General features: G+C 37.3%; 1 protein-coding gene across 1 annotated transcript in view; it reads right to left on the bottom strand.

Annotated features, from left to right (window-relative positions):
• Nucleotides 1–20,225, bottom strand: part of CPE (carboxypeptidase E) — a 53,484-nt gene that overhangs the window by 14,585 nt on the left and 18,674 nt on the right. The window contains exons 2-3 of the mRNA XM_079307045.1: nucleotides 2,247–2,443; nucleotides 330–497 (exon numbers count right to left, since the gene is read on the bottom strand). Coding sequence (XP_079163171.1) covers nucleotides 330–497; nucleotides 2,247–2,443 — 365 coding nt within the window. The remainder of the gene's footprint in view (nucleotides 1–329; nucleotides 498–2,246; nucleotides 2,444–20,225) is intronic.

Below are 20,225 nucleotides of genomic sequence, written 5' to 3' on the forward strand. Positions count from 1 at the left end.
ACAAGTGAATTTCTGGCAATAGTAAAAATGCAAAATATTTGGAAAATTAGCTTAAAATCAAGAGAAAAGGCTACAAAAATACAAAATATATTTTGACTGAAGAATTGTGTAAGGATTTAGATGGATCAAAAGAGTTTACTACAGCCATCCATTTTGAGGAAAAAAATTCAAAAATTATCAGATGGATAAATTTAACAAAATGAACAAAATATTCAGAACAACATGAACAATAAACACCACACATACAGCTCTTAGGGGTCACTACTGTTTGACTACATAAAAAGGAAGAGATGGGCATGTCAGTGACCCAACATTCAGCCCCTACTTACCTTGGGATTCTGGTCCACAGCTTTTTTCATGTTCTTCAGAAGATGGTTGTTTGGGCCACCTTCTTTTTCATTAATGTAAACTATTCTATCAAGATCAGGAAAGTTACGGTTTAGATCTATTCCTTGGGCATTGCTTCGACCAACAAACCAGTCTTTGAGTTCACCAGGCTAAATGAGGAAAGGGAACACAAAGAGAAGGGAGATGAGTAGATTCAGCAGATTACATAACTCCCATGCTCTTGAGAATAAGAAGGGATCATGTGAGAGAAAAAAAGCCTGAGAAACCAAGAACTGAGTCAATCACCCTACTCCTTCCTAGAGCTCCGTGGGGGCAAAACCAACCTCCATTTCACTGAGATTCTTGCAGGACAGGTTTATTCTCAAATGGCACACTTGGACCAAGGATGAGTAAAATGACCACCAGCATCAGATTTGTCAGTGCCAGTGGTGTCTTCCCCCAAGACTTGGCTTTTCCCCATTGCCTCATGCCCTGACTGTGAATTACAGATCTCATTGTAGCGAGAGCCACAGCACCTGTAGATTTATCTGGAAGCCACAAGGACTGTTTTCATTTGTTTCAAGTTCCTCCAAATAATTTCAGAGTAAAGAGGGACCTTAATCTTTACTTTTCATTGCGTCTGTCAGCCTTGTACACTGAAATGATAGCAATGAGAATTATTGCAAAATTATTTCTCTAAACTGATTCTCTAAAATAAGTTTTAGATTTCATTAAGAAAATTCCCTCAGAATGCATAGTTTTCCCTGGCTTCTCTCTGTAAGCTTTCAGTACTCTAATTTAGCTTAAGTTTGGTTATTGGTTTTAATCTTGGGGTATGTTGAATCTACTGTCACACTCTGCATGCAGGATCAAGATATTCTAAATCAGAACAGCAGCACTAAATTGATTCTAATTATAAATCATATTTAAATTTTAAGGCAGCCATATAAAATCAGGTGTACTTTGGCTAAAGAGCAAAGGCTTCAAATAATATTACAGAACCTCTGCAGAGAGAGATTTCAAAGTAGCAAAATGCCACACCAATCTGAGGACAGCTTCTGCTTCACTGCCACGAGAGGGAGATGTGCGACAGAATATAAAGAGTCTGTGCCTATTTTTAAATACTTCATGAGAATCAGTTCAATACAGAGCTTAATAAGTTTTGACTTATTTAATCATAAATAGCCACATGAGAACTTTCAACATTTCAATGTTAATCTAAAAAATAAATATACCTTGTAACCAAGGAAATTCTCTTTGTTTATAACAAAATACACACCAGAATCTGTTTAACAGGGTTACTATTTGACTTCCATTTGCTAATTATGCATTAATGCATTATATGTTTCTTGACTGAGTCATCACCCTAAAATGCATACTGAATTTTCTTGACTAATACCTTAATTAAAGTACCTCATGCATGAAATTAAGAATCAAAGTTACCCATATTAAAAAGTGGCTCATTCAATTAATATTCATATTTAAAAACAGAATTTGTTGGGACCAATGGGTGAAAGTGAATAATTTTTTAAAGTTTATTTGCATGGGAATATCCTTAAAGAAAACACACTTTCCCTTTTCTAGCACTTTTGAAACATCATTTATTACTAGTTTAGAAACTTATGTGTTTAAGAGGCAGTTCAGCCAGTGAAGTTAGATGAAAGAATATGCATGAAACATAAACATAATTATATTTTAAAATCACAGGAGGGAAGGCTACTTGTTGAAAAGTCAAGCATAAAATCCTCCTTGTTAAACATAACAAGTCTATCGTGCTATGAGGAAATACTTTGGCTTTGTTGTTCCATTCAATAATTGCCACCAGGAGTCCACATATCTGTAAAACTCTTAGTCCAAGAGCCATTATGATAAATCTGACAGACACTGACAGCTATTCTTGTACACACAGCCTTACAAACCTGGGATGCTGCCTTCTCAAAGCCATCTGGGTTCAAAGATGGCATGATATGGATACGTGTGCTATGGATCAAGTTGATAATAGTGTCATTTCCTTTCTGGTATTCATTACACAAGTACTGTGCCAAGAAGATGAGCAACTCTCTTCCAACAGCTTCATTCCCATGCATATTCCCAACATATTTAAATTCTGGCTCTCCTGCAAGAAAAAGGAAGAACACATCTTAGAACATATAAAATCACCCATGGACTGGATCACACAGCACACCTCAAATGTGAGTATGACTATTAGTACAACTGGGCATGATATTCCCAGCAAGCTGCAAATCTCCTTTAGAAAAAGGGATTTTGGGTGTAAACTCTGGGTTTACAAATGCTAATTAATATTCAGCTGTTTGCCAAAGGCAGAGTGAGGAGAACAGAAGACAACACAGTGTGCCAAAATAAAGATAAGCACCAACATTAAGGTTATTGCTGTTGAGACCTAATGCAGTTGATGCATCAATACTACAAAGGTGTGTTTGATTACGAAGTTTCAAAATATATAAATTGACACTAACAGAGCTTCTTATCTTAACTGTTCTCTCCAAGGTTAGGTTAAGCTTATTATGGTACACATGCAATGCTTTCATGAAAGTAATGCCAGTGGACAGCCGTTGATCACAGTGGTCTGAAAAATCTTACTCAGCAGGTGTTTTGGATATTCAGCTCAGACTTTATGAACCAATTGCAACAACTTAACTCACAAAATCAGTAATTTCCATTTAACATTCTAATAAACAGAATGAAATATATGCTTAAATATTCCCTACATGTAACCTATATTGAATGTTTATATGTATATTTAACGTAAATTTTATACATATTACATTGCCATACAATACACATTTTAAATGTGTAACATATATTCAATATATATTCTCTGAATAAAAAAGGCACACAATATTATCAACTACTAAATAGTCTCATTCTCATGACCATGGGCATTAAAACTACACAACATATGTCTTATGGAGCAGTGAAGAATTTACCTTTTAAAAGACTACATTTTGGGCCCTCATTACAAAGAAGTTTTAGTGTACATGTAAATAACTGAACAAGATCAAGAAGGATGTCATGAAACTAAAATGAGGAATATGCTATTTTCTAGGCTGGAACTCCTTTACCCTTTTGTTATTCATTTTAAAATATAGTTCTGTTGTAATTGTTGTAATCAAACATTCAGTTAATTATAGGCTCTGGATAGTCTTAGACCACACTTTGTGATAGCCTTTAGCACTATAGAAGGGGCAAATTCAAGCCAGGAAAAATGTTACACAAACAAGACCCAAGTAATTGCTAATCAAGCATGCAGCCATATCTGCTTAGGACCCTTCAGTCTGTGCTTGTTAACCTTAATCCAGTGATAAGATGCTACCACACACAGGGCTATTAATACCATGGCTTTCTTTCCTTCCAGCCAAATTGATTTTATAAATATGGATTCATCCCTGAAATGTTTTGCTAGACAGGTTTAAAACTTTCTTAATTTGAGTGAAACAGTTTCATTTTAACTGACAGACATGCCAGGATGTCATTACTGTGACTAAACCCTTAGATTTCCTCTTTAAGCATTGAGATCCTATCTACTATTTCTTTCTATCTGCTAGTACCAGGGAATGCAAGAGGTTTAATCATCAAGAGTAATCAGACCATGCAATCAACAGGATCCCATGAAAACAGATGGGTACTATATAATGAAATATACAGCACTGCACCTCACATGCCCTCAGAATACTCATACACGTGTACATTGGCATGTTACTGACAGGGAAAATGCTTCACAAGCTAACAGGAAAAACTGGCACTCCTACAAATATGAACACAGCTGCATTCTGCACCTGTGTTTTGCCATAGGGCATACCTAAGGAAGCCTGAAGGAGAAACGTTTTCTTCTGATTACCAGACCTGTGCATTAATCCCCCACCTTTCTCACCCACTCGAATTTTACAGGCTGGGTTCAAATGAGTAAAGAGAAACATATGTTTCCCACAGGGTATTACTTGGCCTTCTCCCCAATCAATGGTTAACAGTGTTTAGAAGGGCTCATGGAAACAGCCACACATGGTCCACAGTGAGCCAAGACAGCTTTTAATCTTCAGCAGTAATGACCCATCCCAAATAAGCCAGGAAGGGGAAACGAGTCACTGCAAATATAGAAAGTGTTTCCTATGAAAAATTATTGAAGAGGTCAGCCCCATTTTCCATAGGTCAAATATGCCAATCATCATGTCAGAAAGGGTTTGGTTGGGAGAACAGTACTTCCCAACACACAAACAAGGGAGTGGCTTTCAGTGAAAGGGAACAATGACAGTTTCTGGAGTGATAAAGATAAATTATACAACTCATAACACACAACATGAAACCAGTATTCAAAGAATATTCTTAGCACTGAGGTGTCTGCACAACTCCTAAGTTTTGCTAGCAAATCAAGAGTTAAAGATTAGTTAAAATGCCTGAAAGAAAAGGTAAAAAGAATAAAAGGGTGTAGGAAAGGAAACAGAGATCTGATTAACAATCCCGCTTCAAAATGTAAATTCTGTACTTATATTTTATCTCCCTCAGGTATTTTCTTATCCCTGTCTCTGAAGCAAAGAAACCCATCTCCTAGCCATCCTCTGACTGAAGAGAAAAAGGATGCCTGGTCCACACCTGTCCACTTGTCAGCTCCTAGCCCTACCACTTTCTTAACTCTAGGCACAGCAACCAAAGAAATACTGGGGTTTTGCTCAATATGAGTACTGAATTTCATCCAAAAATCTCAGGAAAACTCATTCATTTTATCATTGCAATGGAGCCATCATTCCATGTGCACTACTGCATCACAAAGAGCCACCAGCAGCTGCTGCTGCTGCTCCACTGCATGGACTAACAGATATCTCAAAAGCCAAGGGTGCCAGCAATCAGCACATTCTACCTCAGCACTTTATGGTTTCTCTGGTCTAGTCATAGAGTATGTCCTGCTACACCATTTCTACAAGTTTCAGCCTTCTCTGGGAAACAGCCCCTGGGTCACCTGTTGCCAGCATGCTACTTAGCTGGAGGAGGAACTGCTCTTCCCATTAATCCTTCATGAGCCATTTAATGCAGACCTTAATCACCCTTTGTAAGGTTCCATAGCTTCAATTGCCTCATAGAATTTTAATTTTATTTTTTTTTAATTAAAAGACTCTGTAAATTTCAATTTGATTAAGAACTTTTAAAAGATGCCTTCGAACCAGTAGATAAACTTCCACTGCAAAATTGGCTTTAAAGAAGAAGCTTAAAGAAATAATATCTGCCTTTTCTTATTCATTTGACCCCCACAGAAAAAAGTAAGATTATTTTCTTGGATTCCCAGGGTCTAAGATAAAATAAACACAAAGGAACATTTACATTGTCTGAATATTTAAAATTCTTCTTTAATGGATTTTATTAATTTTCTGACACTGTATCTTGAAAAATGATAGCCTGTCACTCACAGTAGCAGAAGAATGTCTTGCTAACAATGTAGGGCATTTATAAGTGCTTACACCTAATTTCAGCTCAGACATAGAGGTTTGTGATAAGAAATGAATGAGTGAATTCTAACATAAGAAACGAAATGCAGCAATCAAGTTTATAAATATCTTAGTAATTCTGGTGAAACCTAATCCATCACATCATTATGACTTTTGGAAGGCTTTTACATCCCTCTTAGGTAGACTATGTGCAGTACATTCATTACAACCTGACAAATGATTGAGGAAAAATGTATTTTAAAATGTCTTGCTTTTCTGGTGCCTGGCAAGCACTGTGAATGTCACCATTCACTTCTGCAGTTACTATCTTCAAAGGTCTTCCACAGTTTCCTAGGAACAGCTTGTACATCATTAATGCTAGACAGGTCATCCAATTAACAGTGACTAACCACTGCCATTTTCAGGGCAGGCTGTATTTGTACAGTAAAGACTAATTTTCTAAAACATAGGGACAAAAATTTACCACCTACTAATGATATACCCTACAAGTCAAGGCAACATCATGCCATTAGCCATGGTCTAATGTCAAGTAGTTAACCTTAAAATGTACAGTATTTCACCCATGGAACTGAAAGCCATACGAGAGAAAAACAATTAGGTCCCGGGAAGTTTAAGTGCTTAAGGAACTCTTCTGCAAACCAGCCTTAAATATCCCTAGAAATTGAGTCCTTCTGCTTTCCTGTATTCCTTATGGAAAAGCCAACAGCATTTCTAAAATAACAAATTTAGTGTTTCTGATTACTTACAGTTGCTTGTCATTTTTAATATGTCAATCAGCAAACTTCTTTCGTAGATAAATGGCAAAAAAAATCTCAGAACCTTACTGGCAAGAAATTAATTCATTAAATGTTATTGAAGACTTTTTTACACTCCAAATTTTTATTAGTATTTCAAAGAGAAAATAATTATCTGAAGATCAGCTAAATGGAAAACCAAAGATTATAAAATGGGTTTCTCCTTTAAATATGGAAAAAAGAGAGTAAAAGAATAAATGAAGATGCAAGACAGAAAAGTAAACAAATTAGAAAATTTCGATTTCTAATACCCTGTAAACTAAATGACTTGAACCTGCCTCATAACAGTGTTTCAATAAAAATGTTGATCTCCACAGTTTGTGGAGAAAATGGCATTGAAAGAAGAGCAACAATGCAGTATTAGTTTCTAAATCACTGGATAAGCCTTATGTAAATTTAGGAGAACATTTACTAAGATGATAGCATTGGCCTAACCTTGCTGAACAAGAAACTAGTGGAAGTTTCACAGGTGGCTTACATGAAAGCAGAAACAGGTCAACAATCAACACCAAAGATTTTTGAAAAAACTAGTATTTCCCTTTCTTGCCATTAACTGTTGGATAATATACTGGAAGAAAACAAGATGAAAAGAAAATCAAGGATCTTTTGGCAACCTCTTGCTTTAAAAAACCACATATACTTTTAAGGGCTATGAGTTAAAATCAGTTTCAAGCTCTTTCTGGAAATTTTCCTAATTATTTAAACACTACAGCTTAAAATCAAAGTTAACAATAAATTCTGCACAACACATTAAACTTGGAGTGAAAGCTCACAAGCAGCAGCTGTTTCTGCTGGCCTTGACATGTACAAATTGAGATGTGATCTCCATTCTACTGAGCGCAAAGTGTGAGTTGGGCTTCAAACTAGGATCTTACGTGTCCTTGCATTGGAAATTAAACTCTCCAGACAGATTACCTCATGCCCAACAGCTATTTCCACCACAAAAGTTCTGGATGACTCAGTGCTTTCTCCAGGTTTCCAGCAGCCCACTCGCACCCCAGCAGCTACAGGGCTTGGCACAGCCTCCCACAGAAAGTGGGCAAAGCATCTGCTCAGCTCCTGCAGTCCCCACCTACAGCTCTTTGCTGGCACATCCCTGTGATCTCTCCACAATATGCTGCGCTTACTCTGAAGTGTTGCTCAATGTAGCACTGCATCCAGTGTTATGGGAAAAGCCCACCTGCTTTACCACAGAATACAATTTTTGCCTATAGATTGGTGTTACTGCACACACATTGATGGTTCTATCCAATACAGGTGGTGATGATTCTTTAAATCATAACAAATCACTTGTAAAGCTAAACAAGTTTATTATTTCATCAAACCCTTTTAACTTAATAAGAAACACTGAGATGTGATATGCACAAACCCATCGTTTTGTGTAAATGTGCTAAAAAGGCCTCTCAAGTTCAAAACAGATTTTAAAAATCATCAGAATTTTAGAAGCAACAAATAACCTTCTATATATACATCAGGATTAACCAAATTAATTTTATAGCAGACTGCATTTCTCCTGCCCTAAGAAAACTAAATATCACTTTGCATTTACAGAATCCCTTAGTGTTACAGCAGCAATTATCATTAGCTTGGCAATGAAGATAAGGTTCCTACAAAACTGGTTTTCACCTTTACCAATCCATGAACCATCCTGACCAGTCTGTGGCAGAGCACAAAACAGCTTTTTCTGCCTACCAGTTCCTGCTCTCACTGCTAGGAAAAAAACACAGACCAAAATGTACCCTGGCATTCTTTGTAAGTGACACTGGCACTACAAAGATGTCATGGGTAACCCTGTCGCTGTGAAGCTGACTCTGGGATGTAATAGATTCATCTCTTCCACTGTGCTCAGTAGGAGAGGAGGATTTTCCATTTATAACAAGTGAATTTTCATTTCAAAAGCACTCACTGTATCCCTCAAGTTTTGGTTGGCAGACAGAGCAAAGTGTTTTTTATTTTTAATCTATAAATTTATCATTGAAATAAACCAAGTTATGGGAAGGTTGATACATAATTTAGACATGTATTCATGATGGTTCCTCATCAAGTTCATTTTAACAAGCTTTCTCTCTTCAGCAAACTCTAGAATCAGCTTTTTCACTTCAGCTATGAAGGTACTTGCCAGTTATCAGAGCACTTCAAAAGGACTGAGCTCATCTCTCTCATTCGTTTTGCATGTAACAAATATATTGAGAATTTCAAAGCTAAACTAGTTCAAACGCCTGCTGCCAGCAGGAGACACATTTGGGCTCTGCTTTTTCTCATCCTCATTTCATGAAGAGAAGAAATAAAAATCAGAAAAAATCCACAACATTTGTATCTCAACTTCAGGCTCTGAAGTCAAAGAACTGGGCAGAAATGCTGGACAAATAATTGAAAAAATGAAAGTAAGGTCTCCCTATGAAAAAGTCAATGAAAACGAGTGAAAAATTATTTTTCAGTGAATTATACAGGCCAAATTAAGCATTGTTATGTAGGTTTAGATTAGAAGAAATTCTTCTAATCTAAGAGTGTTAAGGCACTGGAACAGATGCCCAGAGAAGCTGTGGATGCCCAATTCCTGGAAGTGTTCAAGGCCAGGTTGGATGGGACTTTGAGCAAGCTGTCTAGTGTAAGAATCTATGCCCACATCAGAGGAGCTGGAACTAGATGATCTTTAAGGTTCCTTCAAACCCAAACCATCCAATGATTCCCCCTGCCACAAGGGTGGCCAAAAGCACAGAAGTGCAGCCATGAGCTTGTGTGGCAGCAACTTCCAAGCTGGAAATGATGGATACTGTGTTTTCCCAACAGTCAGTCAGTACAGTCAGACCAAGGCTCCTGCTCTGCAGCACCATTCCCCAGACCCACTGCAAGGCCATTTCCCAGGAGGAATGCAAGCTTGGGCAGCACTGAGGGCTGTGCTGCCTTGGGCCCTGGGCTGCACCAGCACACAGGAGGGAAGCACAGAGTCCATCTTCACCCAGCAACACTCCTTGCATTGCTCTCTCCACAGAGGAGAGCTGTTTCTGACTGAAAATACCGCAATTTCTGTCACAAGGACGTTCTGGGCTCTTGGGAAATAGGTTTGCTCTGCTTAAGAGAAATAATAAGTATCTAGTGGTAAGCCTCCAGACTTGCTTCTTGGATTTCCAGGAACCTTTCTGAGGCATCACAGTGGCACTCATTACTCCACCAAGGCCTCTGGTACTTAATGTTCCTTCTTGATTGATAACTGGAACATTCTTTTATTTCACTGCTATTCTGTCACAATCTGACACTGTGTGAAAAAAGCTGTGGACTGCAGATCTGTGATTCAGGCAGATGATGCTGAAGTGCATTGGTCATTGCTAATGGAGGGAAAGGGGATAAAATTTTCTCAAAAATGTACCCCTGCAACAAATCCTTTGTATAGACAGCATGTTACAGAATGAGTTCCTTTTGCGCTGGCATATTTACTCAGCTTCCCTTGCTTAGATGAGCCCAAATATTTACTGATTTTACCTTCTTTGATTATTGGCCATGGAGGATACAGAAAGTGTTATAAAATTACCTTTTATAAAAATGACAGAAGGACCAAGGCAAATGTAAAAGTTAATTATGTTGTTAATTTGCTCCTATGTGGAAAAAAAAAAGATGAAAAATTGACTTGTGATGACTAACAGGGACACCATTTACACCAGAACACAACCCACCTGATTTATGTCAAAATTCTCAGAAACCAATAGATACCCAGGTAGCTTCTTTCAGTCTTAAAAATTATTTTATTGTCACGCTTTTGATATAAATAATCTTTAAAAAAATTCTATCATTTTAAGTGCTGGGGGAAAGGAGGCTTCCAGAAAAATACATCTGCATTGTAGCCTTATGAAGCTGGCAAACTGTGAAACACTGATGGGAAAGTGCCTGATTTTTGCAGCTAATGCACTCTCAAGTTTCTGCACCTAAGGTATGAAGCCTATGTGATAAACAGCAGTAAATCTCAATTATACTTGTGCTTCAGCAGTTAAATCATGTCAGTATAAGGCAGAAGAAAATAAAGGCTAAATGGGTAGAGAGTGACCAACACTGCTGGAGCAAAATATGTATGCAAGCACTGCAAAATTGGCTCCAGAAATTGTCAACTTTATGTAAAAATTTTAAATAAAAATTGGTATTGTGCCTTAATAATTTATAGGTAGAAATGCAGAGCAGTATGCTTGGAGATGGTCTGTCTGTTCACACCCACATATGTTTGAAATATAGATACCCTTTAGAAAATGCCCCTCATGACATTTTACATTATAAAATGAAAAGAAAAGAAGCTATTATTTATCCTAGCAAGATAGTATAATGGTTTAAGGAGAGGCAGCTGAACTGGTGCAGAGGCTAATAAAATCAAACTTCATGCGTAAGAGGAAGAAGTGAATCATACAACAGCTTTATGACTCAACAGTAATGGTGGAAATAACTGAACCAGACAAATCCTTTGTCTCCACTGCAGATGTGAGTGGATCCAGAAGGCTTTCAGGAGATATTCTGCCTTTAAATAAGGGAGCTCCAGACAAAAAAATCGCATATGGACATTGAGCCTGATACGCAAAGCACAGTACAGCTGTATAGCTGAGACATAGAACAGTCTCCCTAAGACAGAAATGGTTAACAAAAACATCTGTAATGGCTTTTAGGTCTGCTCAGAGCATGCTGCAGTGTCCTGAAACAAGGTATTTTTCCTCATATAGGGAACAAACATAATGCTTTTTATTTTCTCAGTTTTCATCAGAGCTTCCATCAGGTTTTCCCTCCACAGAGTAGTAAGATATTCCTGCATTTACAGAAAGGACTTGTGCACATGGTTTCAGTCAAGAACAACAGAAATTGCAATGCTGACCTTGAACAGCACTGTGTAAATGCAGAAAGTCAACTAGCAGCTGAGCAACCACCTATTTTATAATGAACCCTATGCATGGCAATAGAGTTCTGTGAAATTTGGTACAAAATGAACCTACCTAGGGTTTATCCTAAGTGCACGCAGAAAAGCTACTTCAAAGTAACAAGGCATGTTCCTCACAAAAGGGCAAATAATAGCCATGTTCTGCCATTGTACCCACTATGCCTCCAATATGCCAAGGACATTAAAGGGGAATGATCAGCAGGGTCAGAAACCAAGGAGTAATTCCTAGCACTGTCTAATTACTGTTTCCTCTGAGCAATACAAAGCAGCTACAGAAAATCCATCTTTAGTGGTCCCTTTCATCTCAATTGAAACTTCCTTTCTCTTTTATGTTACTAGCAGTACATCAGACAAGCCCTTTTTACAATGCAGAGGAAACATCATGTTAGTGAAAAGGTACACCTTATCCAAGGACAATTTTGTTCATTAATAAAAGTCCAAGGGCTTTTGTTACTTCTATCAGTGGTATCTGACATCAGTCTGAGCATTTTCACCACAATTCCTGTGTAGTCACATTTTTTTGGTAAGTGTAGTAAAATACCCGGAGCTGAGATTTTGCCACGCTTCTGAAATTCAGACCAATATTAAAGCACTGAAACGAGAAGGAAAAAAAGACTTACCTTCCAGATTTATTGCATTTTATTTCAATTTTGTGCAGGTGTAGAAGGCTGGCAAAGTATAACGAAGAGGTATAATAAAATCTGGCACATTTTAAAAGCTGGATTCATGCATTTTATACCTTTATTCAACATATTCTGACATTTTCTGAAATTGGTTTTCTCATACATACTGCCATTATTCATGTCTATAGAGCCCATGAAGTAGCTAAAGAGCCAGCCCACAGAAGCCAAAAAGCACCTCCTTAAGAAGCAATATTCTCACTTGAGGTATTTGGGGCACTTTGAGAAGGAAGACTTCTCTAAATGAAAAAAAAAAGGGAACCTAGGAAATAATAATGCCAATCAAATAGGAAGATGATGTGGTGCCTGATCCAAAACTCATCCATCAAGCTCTTAATTCTAGAACAGTAATACAATAAACAGAGAAACAGTACTGAGCAGTATGGCTACAAAATCTTTTCTAAGCACTTCTCTACCTTTGTGTTTGTATGAGGATGCACACATCTCATAAAAAGGCAGGAACATCCCTCACTGAGAGACTCAAGCAACAAGGAGATCAACCCCAGGTCATGAAAATTATTTTCGTGTTTCTTTTTGCTAACATCATCTTTGATGTAAAGCACACTTCTAATTTTAACTAAAGAAATTGCATTTGCAGATACTCAAAATCATATGAAAAGACAGATTTGGCACAGGTCACAGACAAAATCAAAACCACATGATTACAAGACAGACAGAGAAAAAACCTTTTGGGAAGTGACCTAGTATTCCCTGTTTTTATTAACCCTGCTATACCTTATGATTCAGTAGTTCATTCTTATTTAATCAAACAGTCTAAAACAAAATCCTTTTAATGAATTATTATATTTTTGTGTTTAAAGACAAAGTTGTTTGGATCGTTTCACAAAATAATATCTTTCCAGTATTTTACATATTTTCTACTTCTTGCTTTATATGTACATCACTTTTTCTTTCAACCTGGTCTTAACTTTTATGATCACAGTGTGATGACTGCCAAAAGCATGCTTCAGGATATTTGCCAGCAGTCTCCTAAACCATCAACAAAAAATAAATAGTTACAAAATGTAACTAATCTAAAAAAGTGTGTTCAGATTTTAGGAATTCAGAAACGGGAAGGCAAAGGGAATCAAGATTACCACACCAGTTACTAAAAACTGCACCTAATAAAAGGCAACAAATTTGGCAAAGAGCAGCCAACACATAAACTCACCAAGACACTCTACTAACCCTCCATGAAGGAACTATATGTTTCTCCCCAAACAACACAGTGATGTTTGACCTGATTCTAACCACAGAACCATTCTTCTTCTTTATATATACAACAAGGACATTTTCCCTTTTAGCTGCAGCAAAAACTACCACTGAAATTGCACTGAGAGCTCAGTCTTACCTTGTTTTCCTTTATGTAGGACTTGAACCATTAAACAAATATGTACCTTCAGCATATTAGCACTGGAGGAGTTCATCTGGAATGTCAAGTCAAGCACACACTCAAGAGTTTGACAGAACAAGGCATTACAGACTCAAACAAAAATCTTTTCTTTTGAGAAATCTTTCTGAGAAGAGATTTTCCACTGACTCCTCTCAATTCTCAATCTCTTTTATTTCTGAGAAGTTCCTTCCTGGATGCAATTTTTCTATCTACAGTTGGTTTCTATCCACATTTGATTTTTTTTTTTTTAAAGCAAAACTTTTCACCTATGTATAAGTTATCTGAGGATAAAAAAATTCAACAGCTCTTCTATTTTCAAGGATGTTTTCTTTGCGTTTGTGCAAATAGAAAAATTAACTTTTCATGCTAGAATTCTTCAGGTGGTTTGTTTTCACCAAAACCTTATCTTCAAACCAGGTATGAACCAAAAGATTTTACAAAGCTCGACAACACCATCTTGCCATACAAGATTTAGAATCCTGATACTGTTTGAAAAGCTACTAGAAAAAGTAGCAGAAGGGCACATAGATACAGTGGGGTGTTGATACCTAACTGCCTGATTTTGCTTAAAAAAGGAAGACAGAAGGTAAAATCACATTTTACACTATTGCTATGCTAAGACAAGTATTTCAAACTCTCCCCTGTTAGAGAATGTCTTTTTTAACAGAGGGAAACCAAAGCAGCCCTTGGCAACAAGGTATGCTGGGGACAAACACATTCCAGGATCCCCAGGTAAGCTTCTTGTCCCCCACTGGATCTGGCAGCATAGTACTGCAACCCTATGAAAGTGACAAATTCAAAAACAAGGCTTGCTCATAAAAGATTTCACACTGGGACAAAAGCTGTTATCACATCTTACACTATTCAGAAGGCCCCATTAGATCTAAATAATCAACTCAGCATGTCAAAGGAAGTAGGATATGAGGGCAAACCTAAGTTTTAAAAAAAAAGAAAAAAAAAAGTCCAAGAGATAATTTCAGGAACTGTGAGTTTCCTGACTCAGAACAGCTTCCAGACTTCCATCAAAATATTCTTTCAAGGCTGCATAACTTACAAACTGCCAGGCTAAAAGATAACACTGTACCCTAGGAAGCCAGACTGTCAGGCTTTCTGACCTATGCATCATGCATGCCTGCCACGAGCATCTCATGCTTTGGCTTGCAGCTTTTTCAAATAGGCAAAAATAGTTCAACCATGATGTTTTTCCCCAGAAAAAGAAAGGTTCCTATTTAAGTTTGCTTGTTAATGGAAAGTGTCTTGAGTCTGATAAAGAATTACAAAAAATCACTTTACTATTCTGATCTCTAAACACTGAACATTTTAAAACAAACAAAAATTCCCCCCAAAATCCCAAAAACACAAACACAAAAAAAAAAAAAACCAACCAAAAAACATCAGTGAGAGCTGATAGTCTCCCTTGTCTACACACATACAAGCATGATTACAAGATGATTACAAGGGATAGTCACAGCACAAAAAGCCATTCTGGGATTTTAACTTGAAGCTGCCACTCCAGCAGTGCAGTGCTTCCCCAACAAGCATTAATACCATTGTCACAAAGGCTGTACCAGCCTCCAGGAAAGGACAGACACCACTGTGCCATCCCTGAGCAAAGACTGTACCTGCTCTCTGCTGTGTAAGCAAAAAAAGGAAAAAAGGAGAGAATGGAACCATATGGCAAGCACAGGGCAGGCCATGATCTTACCACAGACCTCATTAAACCCTTTTCCTGCCTTACCTTTAAGAACTGCTGGGACCAAAGTAAGTATTGAGGAGAGATTTGGGGAAGGATATCAAGCATGGCCTCTGACACTGCTGTAGGGAATTTGTTTGCTGCCTGATATGTCACAAGAGCGAGTGCAAGAATGGTGGCTTGAAAATTTGTTCAGTGGACAACAGAAGTGATTATTAATAGATTACAAGTACAAATTAATATTTTAACTAAACTTACACTGAGGTTTAACATTTACTAATGTTAATGTTTCAACAGCAATAAAATCAAGTATCAATCATAAATTATACTCCAAGCCTTTGGACTCAAAAAAAACCTCCAAAACAGGCAGAATAAGCAATATTCAACTCAAATAGACAACAGAATATGAGTACATTTTTAATTTTTTTTTTTTTTTTTTTTAAGGAACAGTTCAAAATGAAGAAACAGAATGGTAAGAAAAGCAAGTCTGAGCAAAATGAAATCACTTCAGTAAACAGTATAAAAGCAAGTGAATAATGGCAGAGAAAAAAATACACAGCACTGATTTCTCATTACACTGAATTTTTTCTTGAGCATATTGCTAACACGGTTCCACTAAAAAAAATTAAGAGTCTTATGATATTTTTAAAAGTCTGTGCAGCTGTACTGCAGAGCTTTTTTCTTCATGGATTTTCACTACAGAAATATCCTAACAGATATAATTTGGGTATCACACCAATGCACACAAGGGAAAGCAGGATGACACGTGATGCTCAGCTGCTATTTGCTTATCGTTTGGCTTTATAGCCACGTGTTTTTATGTACATGAAGGAAGGAAATGTCCTGTCTTAGGGTTTTATTTTAGGTTTGCTGAATTGAGATTACAGCCACACAAATACATCTATAAAGGAGAACACAAGTCTTGTGAAAATGATGTCACAACTGGTGAACACAACATTTTTCAGTTAAATCACACAAAACTAGAGAAGCATTTTTACTGTGCCCTTCCTATGTAGGCTCATTTAAATCCTATGAATGTTCTAAATGAACATACAAGAGTGAAAGGCAGCTATCTTTTTATCACTTAAGGAAGACAGAGAAGCTGACAATGTCTGTATAGAAATTTTGTGTCCTCCTTCTGCTCTAAGTAGAACTAAACAATTTTTTTTCCCACAAGTGAACAATGTAAGAGACTAAAGAGCCAGCATCCAAGCACCTGTCCATGACACAATAATTTTATTTTTAAAGTGAATCTGGCTGTTAAATTTATCAGTAAGAGAGCAAATGCTGATATGCAAATGTATTGTGACAGCTGAGATTCACACTTTTATAGATATAGAGATTAGAGTTCCTCTTTGAGCATGCAAACTCAAAAGTACTTCTGGGCTTTTGTCAAGGGCTAGAAACATTAATTCATAAAAAAACAGAGTTCTAGAGAATGCAGAAATATTTTAGCACTTCTGAGATTCGACAAAACAATGTCAAACCACATTACTCCCAATCCTGTGTCAAATTGCCTACCAATTGAAGGAGGATTATTGTCTGGAGTGATCAGACTATGGTACAATCCTACATTTAAGTATGTTACCAGTAGTGAGCAGAAAAGTAGCCTGAAGTAAATCTGAAGAGCTGACATAAAGATTACCATACTAATTCATTATTTATTTGTTTCTTTATTCTAAATTCAGTACCCACATTTTAATAAAAGGTTAAATCTCAGATGTTTGAAAGTGCAAAATCTTCACACTTCAAATGCATAAGGTCATATAAAAGAAACAAGTGTTAAAATCTGGATAAGTAAAATTTTCTGGGTTTTGTTGCTGCTTTTTTTCCATTACACTTGGTCCTAGCTGTATTATTTCATACAGAAAGAGAGTTTTTCTCTTCAAAATTATTCTGTGCTGAACATTTTTGTTATTGTTCAGTTTGGTGGGTTGACTCATTCAGTTCTGTGGTATGGGATGAATCTATCACTCCTAGATTTGACTGTGATTAGCTATAAAGGAATAACAGATGTAAATAGATGGGCACAGGCAAGTATGGCTGGCAGCAAACCACAGAAGCAGCTCCCTAACTGCTCTAATGAGCACCATGTAAAACATGCATTCCATGAAAAATGCACTCTGAAGACACACTGCTTTCAGAGACACTGTGAATATCAGGGGGTCTAAAGAGACATGACAGATGGCCCTCAGAGCACATTTTCTGTTAGATGTGTTTCATCTGTCAAATATATATCAGAGATTTTACTTTGGCATCAATATTCTCTGCCTAGAGATACTGGTTACTGAACCTGAGACATTTTGCTTGCACAAACTCCTAGTGTTACCTTTCACTTACAAAAACTTTGATGTAAGTAATTTCAAAGAATTATTCAGGAAGCAGAATCTTGGGTAGCAGACCAAGTTATACTCCATTTCTTTTTAAGATCAAGTCTCTCCACAGGATCTGTACACTGTAAAAATTATCCAAAAAGCAATGAAGCAAGCCAAAAGCATCCAATCAATGTTTACATTGAAGAGCTATAAATCCTACTTTACATCACAGTGCACAAAAACTTCATTTCTCATCATACAGCCTTGAAGAGGGGATAGAAAAATACACTTTTTCTCCTGTAACATTTTTAAGGTTATGGCATGGCAATTATTTTCACAAACCTATATCCTATACATAAGATATAGCATTAAGACAAAGTATCTTTTTTCCAAGAAATTGTCTTCATTCAGAAACACTTGTGGATTTTTAATTTATCTTACCACTTACAGAGTGTTAGCAACGGAAGACAGAGAGGCTTAATAAAACTATTTACTCAGAAGTTTATTTTAAAAATTAAGAAAATACTTAGTGCATGCTAAGATTTCCTCTGGAAATACAATTGATGCTGTGCTCCTGTAGCACAGAAGTTACATGTACTTCATTCTGGGGAACAGGAGGCCAGGATATCCTCAGGTTAAAATACAATACAGAAGATAATCACTCTTGAGTTTTTCCACCAAATCAAAATATTTCAAAAGTTATTGTGGATTTTAGGGTGAGTTAAGAGCTAAGCTGCCATAAGAGGTCAAACAATAAAGGCAATTATAGAGAATACAAAACCAGTATAAGCTACTCTAAGCACACAATAAGATAAATATGAAATAACATACCATGTCAGCCTCTGAAAGGAATAAGCTCAGTTCTGCTGCAAGGGTTGTAAGTGAACAAAGGCAGCACGGCAGTGACTGAAAAACAGCACTGTGAAATTCAGTCACTTGCCCAGAAGGCTACTCTGTGATTCAAGGTAATGTTTTTGAGAACAGCAGAGAAATACTTTGAAGAAATTGGAGGTCCTCTAAAGGAAAGGGTGAAGCAGAAGAAATTTTCATTACAAGGGACCCAGAAAGAGTGAGGACCACAGGCCAAAGGTGTAAACCTTTGAGCCTGAGCTCAAACAGTGCTCTTCCCTGAAGCCTGAGAAACAGAGGTGCCAGCTGTGGAGCCAGCCAGAGCACAGCTCTTAGACAGGCAGTGCTTCAGGGCTGCATGGTCCTTCAGGTGGAACACAGCCCAGCTCCCCACAGGTGCTGTGCTCAGACTCTGGGTCACCAAGGTGATGCTTCCATGGCCTTGCTATAAGGTAACAACCAGCTTTTCACCATCATTCATGCTGTGAGACCAAGAGCCCAGATCAATCACCATCCACAGCATCCTGCTGTTTTCACATCGTCTAAAATTGCTAAGAGTTACCATGCTGGCCATAAGAAGGACAAAAATGTGAGGAGGGGGCACATCTTCATTGACTTCTCAAGCCACAGACACCACTACCTAGCACTGGACTAAGAACAAGCAGACAATGAAACACTTCAGGGGATTTGTTCACTTTTATTTTCATAATTTAACTTTCCAGGTTCAATCTTACTAAATTTTTCCTGTGGGTTTTTTTTAAATATGATTTTTTTTCTTACTTCATGTCTGCACCTGTTTCTTTTAAACCATCTCCTCACTACTAAATTTAAACAGTTAATTACTTTCTCTCTGATGAAGTATTCCACACTGAATAGTGGTTTCCACATGTGACCTCACCACTGCTTAATCCTTAACCTTGGCTTTCTGTCCATCCATCCTGAAAAATACTCAGTTTGGCACAGTAATATCACCAATTCACTGGAGACCTGTTGGACACCCAACACAGCAGCAGCAGCAGCTATGTGTCCTGGTTCCTGCCAAATTATTGTATTTGCATTTATATTCTTCATGGCCTTGACAAGCACTAAAGTAAAACCAGTGCTTGGCCTCCTAGAGGACCATAACACTGGGGTTGTTTATTCAAGCACATGGAACACCACATGCATTGGAACAGCTCTGGGACACTTTCCAGTTTATGTGTCAAAAGGTGACACTATTCTAGCTGCTGCATCTACACACTCAGTGCTTCTAAACTCAGCGCTCCCTCTGAGCCATTTTTTAATCTTCCTCTCTGACATTGTTCCACTGTATCCATCACCACAGTACTCTTACCTTCAGAAAATAGCTTGTAACCCATTCCTATTTTCTTAGATCTGTGAAAAGCAGTGCATTGCATAACTTTGTAGAAAAGCCAGCTCATTGCTTCCACTGCTGTGTTGACTTTACCATCCAGGAACAAAGCACTCATCTTTCTTGAAAGTGAAATAAACTTGAATTAAGTAAAAAGTATCATTAACAGTGATGTTTTGATCCATGATGCAAACCAAAATACATTTCAACTACAGATTATTCTCAATAGTCAAATTAAGACAAAAATTACATATACTGTGATTTTACTTTTACTAGAATTACAGCTTTGCCCTGTTCTTTCTCTTCTAATCATTCTAAAAATGGTAACACTTGAAAATTAAAAAAGAACACTTCTTAATTCATTGTTTGCACTCCACTTATCAGTGAAATGTAATTCCAGAGTCTGTCTGCAAACATTGCTTATGATTCATGGTTCCTGAGGAAATTTCACAGAGACA

Source organism: Erithacus rubecula (genome assembly GCF_903797595.1).
Source record: "Erithacus rubecula genome assembly, chromosome: 5".
NCBI lineage: Eukaryota > Metazoa > Chordata > Aves > Passeriformes > Muscicapidae > Erithacus > Erithacus rubecula.